Genomic DNA, 18,394 nt, shown 5'->3' with positions numbered 1-18,394 from the left:
AAGTGCAGTGGAGAAAGCAGAGGGTCAAACTTGGATTTCACACTGGGAGGTTGTGTATTGTCATAACACAAACAATCTGTGTGTGTGCCAGACTAAAAATCAGGACAATTCTAAAGAAATGCTTGATATAATGTGCAACTTCTTTGGATCTATAGCCACAACTTTCTCCCACTTGCTAATGTCATATAATCTTGAAACTTTAAAAGTTTGGTGGGTGGCCACGTTTTATTCTAGATTGGGGATCAGGAAACTGTTTCAAAAACACATGCCTTACAAAACACACTTGCCAAAGCCCTGCAAACCACACTTCTTCCTGCATTCAGAAAATGCAACTATTTCTTAAAACTAAATCAACATTAAGCTCCAGCAGCATGCTCCCCCCCAACAGTTTCCAACCAATTTTATTCAGAGCTTTAAAAGCCCTACTTCCAGCAAACATGGTTGCTCCAAACACAGTGAAATGGAGACATAATGTAAGTTTATGAGCAACACCACAGCCTGGTGCTGAAGCCTGAAAGCTGAAACCAAGGAGCCCATGCAACTTGGATTTGAGATGCAATCAACAGCAATCAGGTAATGCAGCTGGAGGTGACCATGAGGTGTCAGGAAACGGCCCAATGCATCGCACATAACCAGTAGAGCGAACACTATTGGCATGACAACTGTATTAATTAGAAACAAATTAAAAAAAAAACAACAAACCCATATATTTGCATATCTATAGGACATTCCCATGGCACTTCCAAACTTTTGAAAGAGACAGACAGTGTGATCACTAGACAGTGGGAATACTTTTGCATGATCTGGCTAGTGGCAGTCCCTTCAGCAGGATGTACCACACAACTACCCAGCTGATACACAGGTTGTATCCAGGTTGGGACAAATCAAATATGCCTAACGTGTAACATAAAGCTTGCATCTGGGGTCAGCTGGGAGCTGGCAGCTAGTTCTTAGTGGTGCAAAAATGCTCTCGCTTTGACTAACATTTTACTCCTTTAAGGACTGCAGCCTTAAGTCCCGTGCTGGCAAGCTGCACAGAGGAAGTCACCTGCCCCTTTGGTTTGTTTTGAATTGGTTAGAGCCTTCTCAAACTGCAGCACTGCACTGCCAGGCTTCAGGAACAAGTATGATTGTAGCAATAATGTGTAATTGTGAAACAGCAGCCATCTAATGTCTGCTGCTTTGAAAAAAGATACTAAAAAGAAACCGTGCTACAGCAATAGAGCTGGACGTATTCAGCCGTTCTGTAAAAAGCCAGGACCTGTGCTAGTGGCATTCAGCATGAAACAAGTAATCAAAAATCTATTATGCTAGAGACTATTTTGACACACTGAATGATAGTAACATTCAAACTAATCCAAACCATGATCTCTGAAGTATTGATAGAGAGTGCTTGTGCTTAGAACTGAAGCGTGTTAACTTCAGCGTCCCTCCTTCTTGTTCCAGCTGGCAGGGATGTGAAACTAATGGGGATCCCCATCACCAGCCAGTCTACAAGAGAACACAACTGGGACCTATCGCCTTTGCACAACAGAAAACATCTGAAGCACAGGGTAGAAATAAAGGAAGAACAAATAAAAGAGTAAGAACAACTGAACTTTCAATGGAAAAGACAGTGAAATGAGGAGGGAGGGGATGGAAGGGGGAAGGAAAATGAAGAAAGGAAAATATAGATAGGAAGAAAGGATGCAAACACTAAAGGGAGAAAACAAAAGCAGAAAGTAACAGAATAGATAATACGATACCAAGATAAAGAGAATGGCACTGAACGTTAACCTGAACCATAAAGAGCATAGACTGAGAGATGAAGAGGAAAGAAAGAGGAAAACCAAGATAGACAGCAGGAAAAACACAATTTTAAAAGCCTTATGTGAAGTTTTTTATCAAAAGTGACCACATCTGGGCTTTTAAAATAAGCATTAAAGCAAGCTGTAGCATTTGGCACAGAATAAATTTTGAAGTAAGATTTGATGTGACATCTATCTTAAAAAGGCTAATTTACTAGTCCACATATTTTAACTGTAGCTGTGTTTCCTAATTACTTAGGATAATTGAATTTCGCTACTCCTTTGAAGACATGCTGACATTAAATGTGTCTTTTTTTCCCTTCTATTTTTATTGGTTTTATTACTATTGCTACTACTGTAGCATACAGAAAGTTTCCAGTTTTCTGAAATTTTTGAGAAACAAAAGTAGCAATGAAAGTCCAGGCAAATTATTTGTCCCATCTGTTTGGTGTATGCAGCCAGTCTGCACTAGCAGACACTACAGTTTGACACACGGTGGTAACACAGTCTGACCACTTAGCTCACAGGGTACTACTGATGGTACAGAGAATTGCTCATCTCTCCTCCCACCTCCACAGCTCAACCAAATGTAAGCTTACTGCCATCTTAGCTTTAAGGACGAATGGTTTCAGAACCTAAGTAGCAGTCTGAGAGTAAATGCTCTGAAGCCCCTGCACACTTCAAGGAGCTTCTATCAGACTTTTTTCCCAACACTTCATACACTTCACGGTGATGTCAGCAGAGAAAGCTGGCTGCTATTTTATTAACGGGTAGAAACATGTTTGATCACTTAAGTCCATGGACATATTTTGAAGGATAATAAATCAAAATGGACTTCCACTGCTGCTTTTTGGGTGTCTCCACGGGTTATCTGCAGAGCAGCTGGACTTAGCACTTTGGGGGAGATTGTCTACACCAAGACATAAACTAAGCACATGTGTGGGGGTTTTTAATGCTTTTCCAAAGACACTGAATAACCAACCCCTGTAGCAGCTTTTGGGACTGACAAAAGCTTACACCTACATTCATCCTAGTTTCCATTTTCCACAGACACTCCACTGACAAACCTTGGAGAAAAAAAGCAGCCTGAATCAGAAGCAAAGCACTCCAAATCCTAAGCCAAATCAATAAATATCTCTTTCTTCACAGCCTGGCTGCTGTCATCTGACATTTCTGGCAACAGGAGGTTATTTTACCATCAAGAAACTAGAAGCTCTGGTAGGCAGGCAATACAGTGGTTACTTACTGTAAATTCTCCAGTGACAGCATCAAATCCCACATGAATGGTATGTTCAAAGTCTGAAGGAAGAGAGATCTCAGGACGTTCTTTCTCTTTCTTCTTGTTGGCTAGAGGCAAAATGTTAACATGCACTTATTTTCTGCACAGCTTTTAATTAAAAAAATGTTCACAATCAGGTGTGCTCAAAATAGTATTTTACAAGTGGAAAACAAATTCACTAATATCCATTTCACTTAATAAATAGACCCAAGATAATATACCACCAGCCTAACTGTCAGCCCCTCTTTGGGAAGATGTAGAAGCTGACATTTCTTTCTGGTTTATTTCTGATCAGTGTCACGGTTGCCAAAGCAAGCTGTTCATGAAGTAGCCTTCTTACGCTCTCTCCCACCAGTACTTCTATTATCTGTTCTTTTCATATCTAGCAACTAACTCCTGTTTGACTTTGCTCTGTGGGATCCTGCAGAAGTAAAGCATCCAGAGCACATGTTCATGCCTGTGTGCATGTATGTCTTTTCTCCAGCATGCTCTGATCCCTTTGTCAAGCTCAGCCTAATCAGAGAAGAGAGGTATTTTAGATAACCAGGTTCTCACAAGTTGTGTGAAAACAGGCAGCAGCTCAGGACAAGCCCAAGATCCTACTCCTTTCACTCCGAGTAAAAGGCTGAAGCAGCCACTCTGGATTACAAACCACAGGCCCTGCACGTCAACAAGATCCTAGAAATGCCACTGGAAAAGCTTCATTTGAGCTCTCAGATAACTAAGACATATAACCATAAAACCCAGGCTTTATTACTCTCCAGGAATCCCTTGTTTTGAAATCGCTCCACCAGTACTTACAGAGTGTAGAGTATCTTATTGAAGGAGACAAACTTGGAAGTCAGTCAATCTGCATATGCTTCTCATCTCCCTCCTCTTTCAACACCTTTTTAAAGTAACATCACTTGTGGTCATCCCTCTGCTGTGCTTTCTACTATTGACAAATCTCACTTCAGCCCAGTTCTACCGAGCCTGATAGAGAATAAAAGAATAAAGGCTGAGAGAAGCTGCCTTCATTCTGATACACCAAGAATCCATGATCAACAGAGATTTCTCTAAAAAAAGTGACAATAATGACAGTTCTGCACAACTCCCAAACACGCAGATATAAATATAGCATTAACCCACATTCAAACATCTATCCTGCTGGCAAGTACCTGAAATACTTGGCTTCCCTGGAGAACCAGCATGCTCAAAGACTATCACGTGGTTGAATAATACAGTACAGAGCTATCTCTAAGATCTTCTCTAGTACCAGCAGTGTATCTTTAACAGCTGAGAGGGGAAGTGCCATTTTACCAAATAGATTTGTCATTTCAGTGGAAAATTATGATTGGAACAGAAAAAAATGTTACAGTGCTCACTTGAAGTATGCAAGAGTTATGAACAAAAACTCAGGAAATGAGACACACATAAAACACTCATGTAGAACACAAAAAAGTCACATTAAGTCTCATCTTTAAAAAGAACAATCTGTCCCTCAGGATCCCACCTCTCCTCTGCTGCCCTTCTTACCAGTTTAATGTGTGTCTGGCTTACATATCCTCATTGTGGTCCTGAGCAGGCTTGCTCTATAGATGTAATGTGACAGCACACTAACAGTTGTAAGAAAACCAGAGACATGAGAGGTTTATACTGTGCCTATCACAATGGGACTCTATGTCAGGATTTCTAAAGGCCAGTGCATCACCATTTATTAGTGATAATATGAAAATGAATACATATGCCACAGTTATACATTAGCAGGAGAGAAAGGACCAGTTGTTGAGGTCCTGTCTTTGCCTTGCACATTGCCTCAGTGCAGTGCCAGTGACAGCCACACTGCACATCAAAACCAGACAATTTTATGTCTGTCTTAATTCAAAGCAACCATCCCCTTCTATCAGTATCAACCAGGATGGAGCTTTATGAAATCTATTTTCTGGCACATCAGTCTTCTAACATAAAGCACTACTACGCTCATGGACTTTTAATTAACATTTTCCTTCTGTGTTTTAGTATTATGTTTGCTAGCTTCATAACTTCACCTAGGAGACTCATGGAAAGGCTGAATTCACCATTTATCAGCATCCCTCCCAGCCTAGACTGTCTTTGCTCACAGATAGCAGCTCCACAAGGCCTCTCTTTGTATATCTTTCTTATTCTACCTTACAGCCTCCTTTAGCTGGAAGATAATCTGCTCTTTGTAGTGATAGTGTAGAGTATTTTGGATGTTTCAAATCCTTTCTCTGCATTGTGCATTTATCATCCCTAAATAATTTTCACCTTTTGTCTGTACTGCACACCTCTACACCATGTTAACTGATGAATTATTTTCATTTAGCATTCAGTAAAGATGGCAGCAACATATCAAATACAAATGCTTTTGTCCTTCTTTTATCTCTTAAGATGATATACTGTTTAATTTTTAGGATAGACATTGCCCGTTACAAGACGTCATCTCCATTCAGCACAGATAACCTTCTATTGTAGATAACAAAGCTGGCTTCTCCTGCCTCATCTTTTGCAAGAAAATGCAGTGAAAATTAAATTTAAAGGATCATAAAATTCAGTTCAAAGCAACAGTCAAATGAAGATGCAAAACCAGGAATCGCAGAAAAGGTTCCATTAAAAGCATCTAGGCCTCTCCTGCCAGGGGACAAGCATTCCAACTTATTCCCCAAAATCTGGCTCATATGCTTCACTGATCTCTGCCTACTACGCTGTGGATGTAACACGGACGGTCCAAATGCTGATAAACTATAAATTAAATACAGAATAAAACATTTCCTTGCAACACCCTCACAACTTCTCGGTCTAAGAAGTCTGACACTTCTGCCTCTGCCTTGCAACTTAAATGACTTCTGTTTTACATAAGCTGGAAAAACGATATGAAAAGGCATGACTTCTTTGAAGCAATGACTGACTGGATTCAAGGGGTTTATACTGGACATTCCTATTTGAATTTCTTACAAATGCCCATCACAGCATTCTCCTGCTGCACAGCAGTTAGCCATGAGGGCCACCCACACCACCTCAGCAACTTCACAAATTAAAAAAGAACACGGAAAGACTGTTGTGCCTTCTACAGTCTGAATACTCATAATAATTATTATTTTGAAAGAGCAGTTGTTGGGGGGAAAAAAATGTGACTCAGTTAAGTGGCAGCTTTTCTCCAGAGAGGGAGGAAGGGTTTGACCTCATGCTTACGCCCTCCTGTTCTTTTGCCTCCTCTTCATCTCATTCTGTTCTTTCCTCCATCTCCTCTTGCATCCACTGTTACTCACAATGACCTCCCATCCTTCCTCCTGCTCTGCACCTCCCGTCCTACTCAGGCAGCCTTGGCCTTTCTCCTTCTCCTCCATTAATCTTAACCCTGCTGGGTTTTTCTCCTTGTCTCTCTTCTTGTTTTTTTCTGTACAGGAGGCAATCAGATGACTAAAGGTCAGTCTGCTCCCATCCACAGCTAAGTCTAAAGCCGCTCCAACGGGAGTGATATTGATTCACTCCTGGGAAAGGGGTACCATACTACTGAGATGAGGGTGAGAGGAGCTACACCAAGGAACATAAGGAGGTCAAGTGCTATGGGAAGGAGCAGAACACTAATGCCTAGGTGTCTTGTTTTGACTGTAGAAACACAGAGGGGCCCCATGGAGCCATCAGCAGTTGCCAAAACATGTTTTAAACGGAGGAGTACTGAAACCCTAACTGAAAACCCTACCCTCTAACAGAGAAGTGACTGCAAAAGATTCCTGGTCCCTGAGAACAGCCGTCCCAGCATACACCACTGCCCTGGAGAGAACAGCATATCCATCCCCACAGCCCTCCTCTCTGGTGAGCAAATGAAAAACAATACAGTTCGCACAAGTTCAGACAGAAACACTCTGCCATGGTGTTTTCATGTTCTGTGTACTAGTATCAGTGGTGGACTATTAATAAAAATTTGTGGTGCTGCAAAGCACTGCACTGGATGAAAGCAGCCACATTAATCACCTTCATTTTATAAGCAGGACTCTCGAAACTGTGTCACTGAGTCTGTGAAGCATGCACAGACAAGCTGATACCCGGATCCACAAGCCAACCCAGAGAGGAAACCACCTGAAGGGGCTTGGCCAGCCAACCTAAACTTCCTCCATTTATTATTTCACCCAACAAAATTAAGCTATAAATCTTAACTCGCTTTCCCTCACAGTCACATTTAAAATCATGATCCTTGTATCTTTCCTAAGACTGCTCTGACTTGTAGTTAATTATATCTATTTTTAATGTCACTGATCATTTCCGGGAGAGGTTGTTTCTGGACCTCCTTATTTCTGCATTCATTTCACTACAGCACCTCCTGCTTAAGAAATGTTCCCTCAGAGAAGGATATCATCATCCTGCTGACAGTCAGGGGCAGAAGTGACCCAAGTCCTTCCAGGAATTAAAGAACCCAGGAGAGATTTCAATTTTGGCCTTTAAAAAGAATAAATTGAAAATTAATTTTGTACCTAGAATGAGACATTGTGGGAAGCACTCTGCAGAGTGAACTGATAAGATGTGCCTGAGGTATGGGTCCATCCAGCCATAGCCTGCACATGAGAGGAGCCATCAGGACTGACTCTCACTGAGGGGAGGAACAGGGCTGAAATTGTGCCTTTTCCTGCCTGTGAAGAGTTTTGAATGCCAGACCAACTCCAACTGCTCCACATGATCTGTGGAAGCTAACTCTGAACAGGACAGCAGAGCAACATGGGTGAGCTGGAGCTCCGAGAGGATGACCGCAGTTCCATAGCTCTGAGCTCTCCTTGGAGGACAGCAATACACATCAAAGGCAGAATCCCTCTTGAAATCCAGCTAGATTTCACTTTGCTGATCACAACTCTCTGAGGCCAGCATTTCAGCCAATTCTGGGGCCCACCTCACTGTCCAATTCTCTCGACTGTACTTCATCAGTTTGTCTGCAAGGACCCTACAGGAGGTTGTGTTGAACACATTAGAAATAGCATCCATTGCTTTCCCTTCACCACCAAGCCTGTCATGTCCAGGTAGAAGGCTGTCAGTATGGTTCAGCACATATTCCCCTTCCTAAATCCATGCTGACTATTCTTGATCACATCCTTTTCCTTCATTTGCATGGAAATGGTTTCCAGGAGGATTTCCACTAGCTTCCAAGGGACCAAGGTAAGACTGACTGGCCCACAGTTGTTCCCCAGATCATCCTTCTTAAAGACACAGTGACAACCTTCCAAAGATAACCAGGAGTGGTCTTACAGTGATATCAGCTAGGTCACTCAGCACTTGTGGGTGCAGCCTGTCAGCTCCCATGGTATTATAAAAAAAAAAAAAAAAAGATCCTTTAATTCCGTAAGGACACTTAAAACACACTCCTTACTACTTTCTGCAAATGCATTTTCAAAGAATGCAACTGAAATGCTGTTTCCTGAACGTTTAAAAGACTCTCTTGCTATAACCATACCTAGCAGGTTTTACACCAAGCCTTTCTGCGTCCACTCTTCACTGCAAAAACAAGCAAGAAGAGCCCATCTCCTATTCCTGGAATGTAAGTGCATTGAAAAAAACCCAACCAAACAAAAGTGTCAAGCATATTGCCTTATCACTTCTGCAAGTGTATTTTCAAAAGTACACAACCTCATATCTGTTCTTACTGCAAATGCAAAGCAAAATCCAAAGGAAAGGAATCCTTGGATTAACTATTTTAAGTTGTTTTTAAAAGGCAAGTAGCACAATGTGTGCAGGCTGTATTGGCTTTTCAAAGACAGAAGTAACTGACTGAACACCTCTTCCTCTTTTGCAGTGTTACTAGAGTAATTGGAACAGAAGCCTTTGTAAGGACTTTACCATGTTCTGCAACAGAAACAGAAAGAAAACAGTGGTAGACAGTAAGCACAACAACCAAAACCCAACAGAAAGCAAAGATAGACGAAGCCACCCATTCGCACTACTGATACTTTACTTTTATCCCCTCCTCCTGGGAAGATAGAGCGAAGCCTGGCTTTCTTGTTCTTCTCCTCAGGGGCCATGGGGAGCGGTTTTGAACTATGGTTTAGTGCTGAAGAATCGCGATTGTTGCTGTTCATTCTCAAAGGTGGGGCTGGAGGTTTCTCTTCAATATCCAGACTATCGGACATCTTCAGTAGCCCTCACAGCCTCCTGCAAAAGCAGAACAGAAAACATGCCTGTCAAGTAAGGGTGCCAAGGCTAGAGTCCTGGTGTGGAAAGAGGGCAAGACAAGCATTCTGGTGGAGTAAGAAAGCCTCTCTATTAGAAGTTTGCCCGAATAAGGTTACTGCTGGTTGCTATAAATAAATGCAGTGGCAAATTCCTAAAAATCAATGTATTACCATTAAAATAAAGCTATTTTAAATCAATGTTGAAGGCTTTAAAAATTTTTTATTTACAACTTCTTTTCTGTAGTTGTTTACAATCCAAATTTTCCTCCAACACGAGACTTCCAAAGCAAAATTGAAATTATGTACTGAAACTATCTAGTGAACCATTTTTATGATGTAAGAAACAAAGTGCATGTTAGGGGTGTATGGACAGCAAACATTTTGTTCCTTCCCTGCTCTGTTTGGAGGGTTTAGCCCTGGAGTGTGAAGCTTCAAAAGGAATGATCTGCTCAAAGGAAAGTCATGCAGAAGTACCACATAGAAATTCTTTGCATATAAAAATGAGTAATACATTTGCTTTAAAAAAATAAATAAAAACCCATGTAGGAAAATGATAACAGTTCAAGTTTTCCTCACAGGTCTGTCACCATAGGAGTGTTTGTGGCATCATGAAGTCCCAAATATGGTACATCAGCAAGGGAGGGACATGTACAGTCTTTTGTTGACTGTTGACAGGGGTACTGATGTAAGGTAAAAAATACCCAGAAATTTTGACAAAACTTTTTTAAGTTGGGAAAACACAGGGCAGGTATGACTTCGAATTCCTAATCTTTCTAGTGTCTCTTAAATGTAAAAATTCAAGTCTGGATTAAGCAGCCAGTTTAATGAACAAGCAATGCTTGGTAAAATGAACTGGTTTAAGACCTGAAAATAGAGTATGATTTCAGACAGATCAGATGTGATGTGGGCTACACTGCGTATTTTTAAAGTTTACAATTCCAACCCTTCTGAAATCAATGCATTTCAAGTGGCTCCTTTTATGGAAGACCGCTGTGCTGATTCACAGACAACACAAGTTATTGCAGTCATCAGCTACTCTCTTAAATTTAAAATTAAGCAACTTATGTTTTCCAGCTGTGAAAGTTGTAGGTTTTTTACAGCCAGACATGGAGACTGTCACTTACACAAAGAGGTCCTGAACATCAACTGGTACCAGCATCACTGCTCTCACTCTGGTCAGGTAAAGCTGCCATGGTTGAGGGTTTTTGGGTTGCTTGGTTGATTGATTGTTTTTAACAACTTAGGTTAAAATTTTCAACAACTGCACTTCTTTTGATATAGCTGGAATTTTGACAGGATTTCCAGCAGATACATAGGGGATAAACAATTCCACATTGCTTTAACTGACAGTACCTTCCACATAAAAATTGAACGGCCAACTGAAACAATTAGAGATGTTCACTCTAGACTGTTTTCCATGACATGGCCCTTTTAGCCTTTGTTACCATTTTCAAATTACAACACATAAAACGATCACTTATTTTTTTATTACTTGACTTACAATTTTATTTTCATCTAAATGAGGTCCCAAAATGCCAGATCTGAGATTCAAATAATCTGCCCAGTGACAAGAACAATAAATGAAATATGCCATCACATCTCTGTTTTGCACCAGTCCATAGGTCCACAAAATGGGATTCCTAAACATGTGAATCCCCCAAGGAACCCCAGGGTCACACAGTTGAAAACCCCAGCAACAGCCTGTCCCAGCCTAGTACATACAGCACTAAGTCGGGATTCTGGAGATTCACAAACATGCACTTGAAGACGTCATTGACCCCAGTTGCTCATCAGGCAAGCAGTTTGTATGAGCACTCTTCCCAGCTGACTTCATCAACTGGTTTGTGTTAAATCAGAGATCTGAGCTGTTCTGGTTTATTTTGCTTGCAGTCAACTAGGGAGAGCTCAAACAGTTGCTCCAGTGGAAGATGAGTATGATGTTCACCAGCCAAGGGGGATGTCTACTCATAGGCTCAAGCCCTATATGAACTACCAGATCTTCCCTACACCATGGAGTTGCTCACCTTCACCTCTACACTGCAAAGGTAATACTGAACCACAGGCTGCCACCAACCAGGTGTTGTTCCCCCTTTGCCTTCAGGCCTAGAAGCACAGACAAGACCATGCACCCTTAACTAATATAGTCAGGTATTGCAGGCAGCTGTCAAATAAAACACATTCTTGTTATTTGAAACACACCACTTGGGAAGGCAGAAAAGTGATCCTTCACAGAAAACCACTGTCCCCAGCATGTGCCTGGTCCCCATGAGAGCGTTCTGCTGACAGCCCAGCTGTCCAGGTAGAGATCTACTGGTAGACCTGCTCTGGTGATGGAGGAACATGGCTCACCTTCCAATGGAAGAGCATTATGTAGGCAGTGATGTACTCTGCATCAGCAAGGAATAGTTGTAATTGTGCCAAGCCTAGGGCCTGTGCTGATCAACCTTTCAAGTACAGACTCACCTATTGACCTAGAGAACTCAATGCTTTGGTACGTGTAGGTCAAACAGTTAACTTTACTAATTATTGTGAATTCTATCCTGAAATACAAAAGGTTTTCCAGTAATGGGGGGGGGAAGCCTAATGAAAAATACCATAAGATAACATGGAGAAGTACATGTGCCATGTGTGTTACCCTGGTGAAGGGAAAGCACACAATGCCCAGGTATTCCTGTGCATGGAAACATGAGGGATTCCCCAGCTCATTAATCCCAACAGAGACATCTGGACATGGCTCCCTGTTCTTCCAGCTCCTCCTCTAGGAGCTGATGGCAGAAGAGGCTCTTATTTTCTCTTTAAGCCACCTACAAATACTTTTCCAGTGCCCCAGCCAGCCTTCACTCCCTGACATCACTGGCGTGATGCTGACCACAGACGCACCAAGGCACATTTTAAGCTTGTTATCAAAAGCAAGACAGTTATTCTGTGAAGTCCATTATAGGGCACAAGGTTTCAGCTGTCCCTCAGAATGGGATGACTGTATCAGTCACTGTATCTATTTGTAAACAATGCCACTTTGCTGAAATAGGTCCTCCCATGGGATTGCATTCCACAAAGAATACCATTAACGGTTTCTGGCCCAATTTGCCTATGATGTAATTATTTCCAAGATTCTGAAAGGAACACTATATTTTGTTCAGAGCTGTTTCAGGCTCAGTTTCAAGAACTGTACAAAGCTCTTTTATTCACTTCTACACCAGAAAAAAAAAAAAAAAAAAGAATTAAAAAAAAAAAAAAGAGAGGGGTAAAGATAGCCTAAAAGGTTTAATGGTGGATATGAGCTTTCTAAAGCTGGTCTAAATGAAAACTAAAGTAGACCACAAGGCATTACACTCCAAGAGACTTAACATTTCTGGTTTTCCTGATCAGAGCCCATCTGCTCTTCCATTCATTCTAATTTTGAGAACTTCCATATACTACTGCATCATGACAAAAGAACATTCACTATCAATTAAGACTTCTGTTTTTAAGTGTTTTGTACTGATTCACTCCAACCTTAACTTACAGAAAACCTATAAAGAATGGAGGGCAATCGAGACATACAGAAATTTCTCAAGTTTACAACGCTGAAAAGCGTCAACAGCCTGATAGCCCAAGTTAAACTCCATCTTTGGGCCAGCTTTTCCTGTCATAATAGCAAGTCTTTGGTCCTGATAGTCTTGTTTTGCATAGGACAACCCATCCAAAATCACCTTTTGCTGTTGGAAATCAATATGCTATATCTACACATTTAGTAAAACAGTTAAATTCTGGAGTTCTCTACTTTTCTTTTTCAGGATTTTGTTATTTTGTGGGTTATTTTAAATAAAAGGATATTGATAAGACTGGAAGGTGAAACGACTGGACATCAGGAAGCATTTCGTTACAGAGGAGGCAACTGAACACTGGAATAGGCTTCCTAGGGAGGTGGCTGATGCCCCAAGACTGTCACTGTTTAAGATGTATTTGGATAATGCCGTTAACAACTTTTGCTGAGTCTCATGCCCAAAGGATGGCAAAATCCACAGGACTCTAACTGAAAGGCAGGGAGCAGTTCCAGGGTCTCTGACCTAATATTCCACAGCCTTCACAAGCTCAGGGAGACAGCAAGACATTGGTTTGCACTCCCTGTCACATTTTTTAGACTCTTCCTGCACCCCTAAGTGCTTGAGAATAAATTTTTAAAAAACAGAATTGAGATTACAGAATAATTCTACAGTGGAGATTAGAGCCTAGCACACAGACCTGTGAAACAGTGTGCCCCACTTCTATGCACTGCAACAACACAGCAACCAGAGCACTTCACCACTCCAGAGCTGTGACTGCTACCCAGGCTGTCAGCAGGGACAGCCTTCAGAAGAGGCCAGCCTGTGCTCACGAAGAGGACAAAAGACAGAGTCGTCCTCTCTCAGTCCTCAAAGACCTCTTGAGTGCGACCAAGGCAGAGTTGGCAAACCTTTTAAAAGAGATTTGCAAGATGACAGCATGTGTACAACAGAGAGGACAGCTACCAAATAGCTACCCCACTTCCAGAGAAAATTCGTTCAAATGCCTGTTAGCTTTAAGGAAAGCATTTAAAGAAACATGCAGTTGTACCAAAACAGGAAAGTGTATTGAAGTATGTGCAACAGTTGGACTTGAACTTAAAGGTCTTTTCCAACCAAAACAATTCTATGATTCTATGTTACCTAGGCTTCACAACCAAATGGCAAAAGCTGAAAATAATTTTTCAGCCAGGTCAGTTGCTTCTACACAACTATTACAGGGTTATAAAAGACGATCCAATGTCCCTTGCCTTCCTCTCCAGCTCTTCCAAACACCAGTTTTGTTAAGTGCAAAGACAAACACTGACTTTAAAAACATGGCATATGGCTTCTCAATGACTCAATTTCCCCTTTGGAAAAAGCCTGTCTCACAATATTTTTGTATCTAGCTCTTGCCAAGCTAGGAAGTGGAGAGGATGGAAGATACTTGAGGCACCCAAATGTCTTCAAAACAATACACAAAAATTTTGATTCAATTCAGTTCAAGTTCAGAGCAGAATCTCATGCTGGGCCGTTATCCCAGTAAGCCCTTCACCCCTGTGTGTCTGGGGAATACTGTTTATAGATAGATCTTGAATAGCTTTCTTAGGTTAGTCACGTTATTTCAACATCTGCAGCATTCAGACATGGCTGGTTCCAATTAAAACTCACAAAGAGTATCCTGTTTGCAGAGACACTGGTGTTCATTTTCAAAGCCTCAGAGATACTATTGCAGCTTGTGATGCATCAAAACTGTTTCTAAGATCCTTTCACTGGAAGAAGCCATGCCAATTTTCAGGCAGTAGCTTTGCAAATGCAACTTGAAGATGCAATGCTTGCTTTTTGTTTATAAATATACTTCCTGCAAAAAGATACTTTATTACTTAGTATATATGGGCCAAATTCTGCTCCCAGTGATACTCATCTGTTTCCCAGAAATCAATGGTGATGTAACTGAGAAGGATTCTCTCTAGATAGTGAGTACTGAGACAGTCTGTTAAGCACTATCTGAAGGTATTTATACAGTACTTTCCAGACCAGATGCAGAAGAACTCTGTCTGCTCTTCTACACCTGCATGCTTACTTGCAGTTTTCTTAAAGTTCATTAGAAAGAGCAGCCGGTTAGCTGTGCAGAACGCACGCAGTCACAGCTTCACTACTTACATGAAAGATGTTCATTGTCTTCTCTGCAAAACTTGGTTAAAATAAAATACTGATGCCTTTTTGATTAAAATAAAAAGGGCTACATTCAGCATCAGCTAAAGCAGGGACAGCCCAGCCTGTGCACTCAGGTCCATAATGCCCCCAGGACAGTCTATCCTCAGCTCCTTCCAGCCCTGGGTGCCTGTACCAGGAGGTGGGAGTACAGGGAAGGCTCTGCAGGAAGGACAGACACAGGCTGGGCTCCTCGCTGCCTTTGGGAGTAAAGACAACCTTCTGGGGCCTCCTGCACATGCACGTGTTGCAAAACACCCATTGCTTCTCTTCTTTATATAACCCCAAAAAGGGCAGCATTCATACAAACTACAGAAAGAATTACAACCCTAGAATCCATAACACTTCATTTCTATACTGCCTTTCACACAACTGTCTCAAAGCACAACACAAACATCTGCCAACTCAGCCTCCCCACTCCCATCACAGACAGGTAGGTAAACATGCTCTGCAATGAGCAAATTATTCAAACGGAGTAATCTCTTTGCCGAATGTACTCTCTGTTTCTGTTTGCAGACACCCTGTAAGCAGCTCATTATGTTCTCCAATTTATTAATCTATTCAGAAGTTATCCTCTGAAACTTGCTACAAGTAACTTCTGGCCTCTGAACTAGCTGTTCATAAGCAGCTCCATGTCTGGAGGGGATATTTTGAATTCAGGTTGTATCCAAGCAAAACTACCCTGGTCACAAGGACTAGTAACAGTTTGTTTTCTGAGATGGGATAAGCACACTTCCGTCAGGAATTGCAGCATTAAGAATTTTACTAAGTGACTTACTAATACTGGTTTAAAATTCACTCTTGACAGTGCACTTGCAGTGATAGTGGCAAAAAATCAATACAGGAGGGATGTGAATGCAGTAGTTGTGAGTTTAATGGTTCTGACTAAATATTTATTCAAATTTGAATTACTATGTCCTATATCTGGACCTCAAGACCCCAATTAAATAGCTAAGAGCTTGGAATGGTTTGAAGTAGTGGAGCTTGTCACAACTGATGAAAGTAACCTGCAAACTTTTCTTTTTCCCCTGCTTAATTTGTATTTGACAGCATTTTCCAGTAAACGCCCCTCAAGGATCTCTCCTCTTCAAATCCTTAGTCTAAATACACTTATTTCTACAACTCTTGCTCTGCAAAGTGCCGATGCAACCACAGGCAACAATTTACAAAATGCATCTGACTTCTGTCTCACAACACCCTTCAGCCCACCCACTTCAAGCGCCTCTTCCCACGTGCAGGAATCTCCCTCTGCCGCTCTGCAGATTCCCAGTACCCTGTATCTGCTCCCACTACACTTCAGGGCTTCTGACAAAGGTTCACTTTTTCAAGTGCAACAGGTATTGGGACCTGCCCAGGTTTTACCAGATCAGCCCTCACCTTCCCTCTCTGTCCAAAGCAACGCTCTTCAGGCGGTGGTCCCAAAAAGCAAAACACAGGATTATTTTTGCATCACTACATCCAGTGATGATTGAAGTTCAGTGTGTATTTCAGGGCTGTGCTTCATCAGTGCTTACTGTATGAGATAACATGAACAAGGACACAGAGGTTTCAGCATATCAGTGAGACACCATGTAAGAAAAACTGGATTGAGTTGGAGTCCCTCTCCACTCCACTGGGACAGGGCTGAGCCCTAGACCACACCATGAGCCCAGCCTGTTTTCTTTGTGGGTGTTTTTTAATCACATCAAAACAAAAGTAATCCATTCCTGCCAGGATCCTGGCCACTCACTAAACTGCCTGAGCTTTGGGATGGCTACATGACCTGGGAGGAGAAGATGTATGTGCATAGAGGGTGTGGGGCAGAGTATCAGCTTTCCACATGAAAACTTGCCCAGGAATTCAGTAATTAAACTTCATAACAGCACAGGAAGGAAAAGAAGTATATTCCTAACAGCTTCAAGTAAGTGTGGATCTTGCAGCATCAGAAGCCTGCAAAGTGGTTGCAAAATCCTCTAATGCACAAAGTCACGTAACAGAAACAAGCAGAAAGAGGGAGTATGGGCAAATGCATGTTCAAAGCTTGTCGGGAAAGCCCCTGTGGTAACTCTATGTCAAGCAGCCTCTTGGTCATGCTTGTTTTAAAAATGTTGATAGTATATGGATTTTACATCTTTAAAAAATGCACTTTTAGGTAGCTATTTTTGACATGTAAGGGGACTTAACTTCATATAACAAAGGTATGGACACATCATACCCTGATGATGCAGAAAAGCTAGCTGGGTCACTAGGACACTTCTGCAACCCAGAGAGAGCAAGCAGGGAGTTTCCCCCCTCCTGGCTGCCTTGGGAAGAGCCAGCAGCACCTCCACCCACTCATACTCAATGCCAGACAGCTACATAGGTATTTTTGTCATGTTTTCTTCAACTTTTTCATGTTTTGAAACAAAAAGGTTGTTTTCTAAGCCATTGAATCTGGAGATATGCTTACACTCCCAGAGCAACGGGCACTCCAGAAGCAGCTGAAAGAGAAAAGAAGGGAAGGGCACCAAAATGAGCTGGAAGCTCCCAGAATTATCTCCATGGAGGCCAAAGGCCTCTTTTCCCCCCCCCTTTTTTCTTTTTCCTTTTAATGCAATGGGAAACAGTCCTGAGATTGACAAGAATTCATGAAAAAGTACCTAGAAGGGGCATTCATATGCAAGAGAAAAATAAAAAAAAAATTTTTTAACAGACTCTCTTTAGCTTTTTATTTACACAGCTGAAGGGCTCCATGAAGCAGAAACAGAGGTCTCAAAATGAACTGTGCCTTATCAAATATCCTACATCGCACAGGATTGTATCCCTTGCCTTTGTCTACATATGAAACTATCTGTATGGAAAGAAGTGTGGATTTAAACCACTGGAGACAGACCGAAATAATTCTTCGTAGGAACTTTATTATTCTTACTCCAGAGACTGAGCCTCAGGTTGGCTTTTGTTCTGGAGGAGTCAAATGTAGAAAAGCTACTTACCCGAGACAGCAACATCACAGCTGCAGCAATAAAAATTCATTACCTTAATTTGGATTAAAATAGCCTAGACAAATTGTTTTGAGTTCTAATTTGAATTAGCAACTTCAAGTCCATCTTGAAGCAGGGTGGAAAATCAGGTATGAGAAGCCAGCCCCTACTGCAAGCTGCAAGCATCTGGAGAGACAGTTTCCAGTGTGGAAACAAAGCCTGCCCTCTCCTTCTTGCATCCCAAAAGTGATTTCAATTATTTCTAACTGTCAATTAACATGGAGCAATCACTGACCCAACCTCACCTGACAGGTAGTAATCCTTTAGGCACGGTGAGGGTCTGTAACCCATGTTGCTGAATGATTATTTCAGGTTTGAGCTGAACACTTGTTGGCTCACTTAGTTGGCCAGTCAACATGAGTACAAAGATTCATGCTCTCCAACATGGTCTTTTTCTGCTACAAAACCGCATTCATGTTGGGAAGCCTTATATTACAGCAGTGTCTTTGCAGCGGCTTGA

At 41.6% G+C, this 18,394-nt stretch overlaps 1 protein-coding gene across 5 annotated transcripts in view; it reads right to left on the bottom strand.

The window, feature by feature from the left end:
- PAK3 (p21 (RAC1) activated kinase 3) overlaps nucleotides 1–18,394 on the bottom strand; it is a 186,651-nt gene that overhangs the window by 26,785 nt on the left and 141,472 nt on the right. For all 5 annotated transcript variants that reach the window (XM_051630652.1, XM_051630655.1, XM_051630656.1 and 2 more), the window contains 2 exons: nucleotides 9,002–9,198; nucleotides 3,034–3,134 (listed from right to left, as the gene is read on the bottom strand). In XM_051630652.1, coding sequence (XP_051486612.1) covers nucleotides 3,034–3,134; nucleotides 9,002–9,176 — 276 coding nt within the window. In that variant the 5' untranslated portion in view covers nucleotides 9,177–9,198. The remainder of the gene's footprint in view (nucleotides 1–3,033; nucleotides 3,135–9,001; nucleotides 9,199–18,394) is intronic.

The sequence above is a fragment of the Apus apus genome, chromosome 12 (genome assembly GCF_020740795.1).
Source record: "Apus apus isolate bApuApu2 chromosome 12, bApuApu2.pri.cur, whole genome shotgun sequence".
Classification (NCBI taxonomy): Eukaryota; Metazoa; Chordata; class Aves; order Apodiformes; family Apodidae; genus Apus; species Apus apus.
Note: the sequence above shows the minus strand (reverse complement) of the source record. Positions and strands in the feature narration are given on the sequence as shown.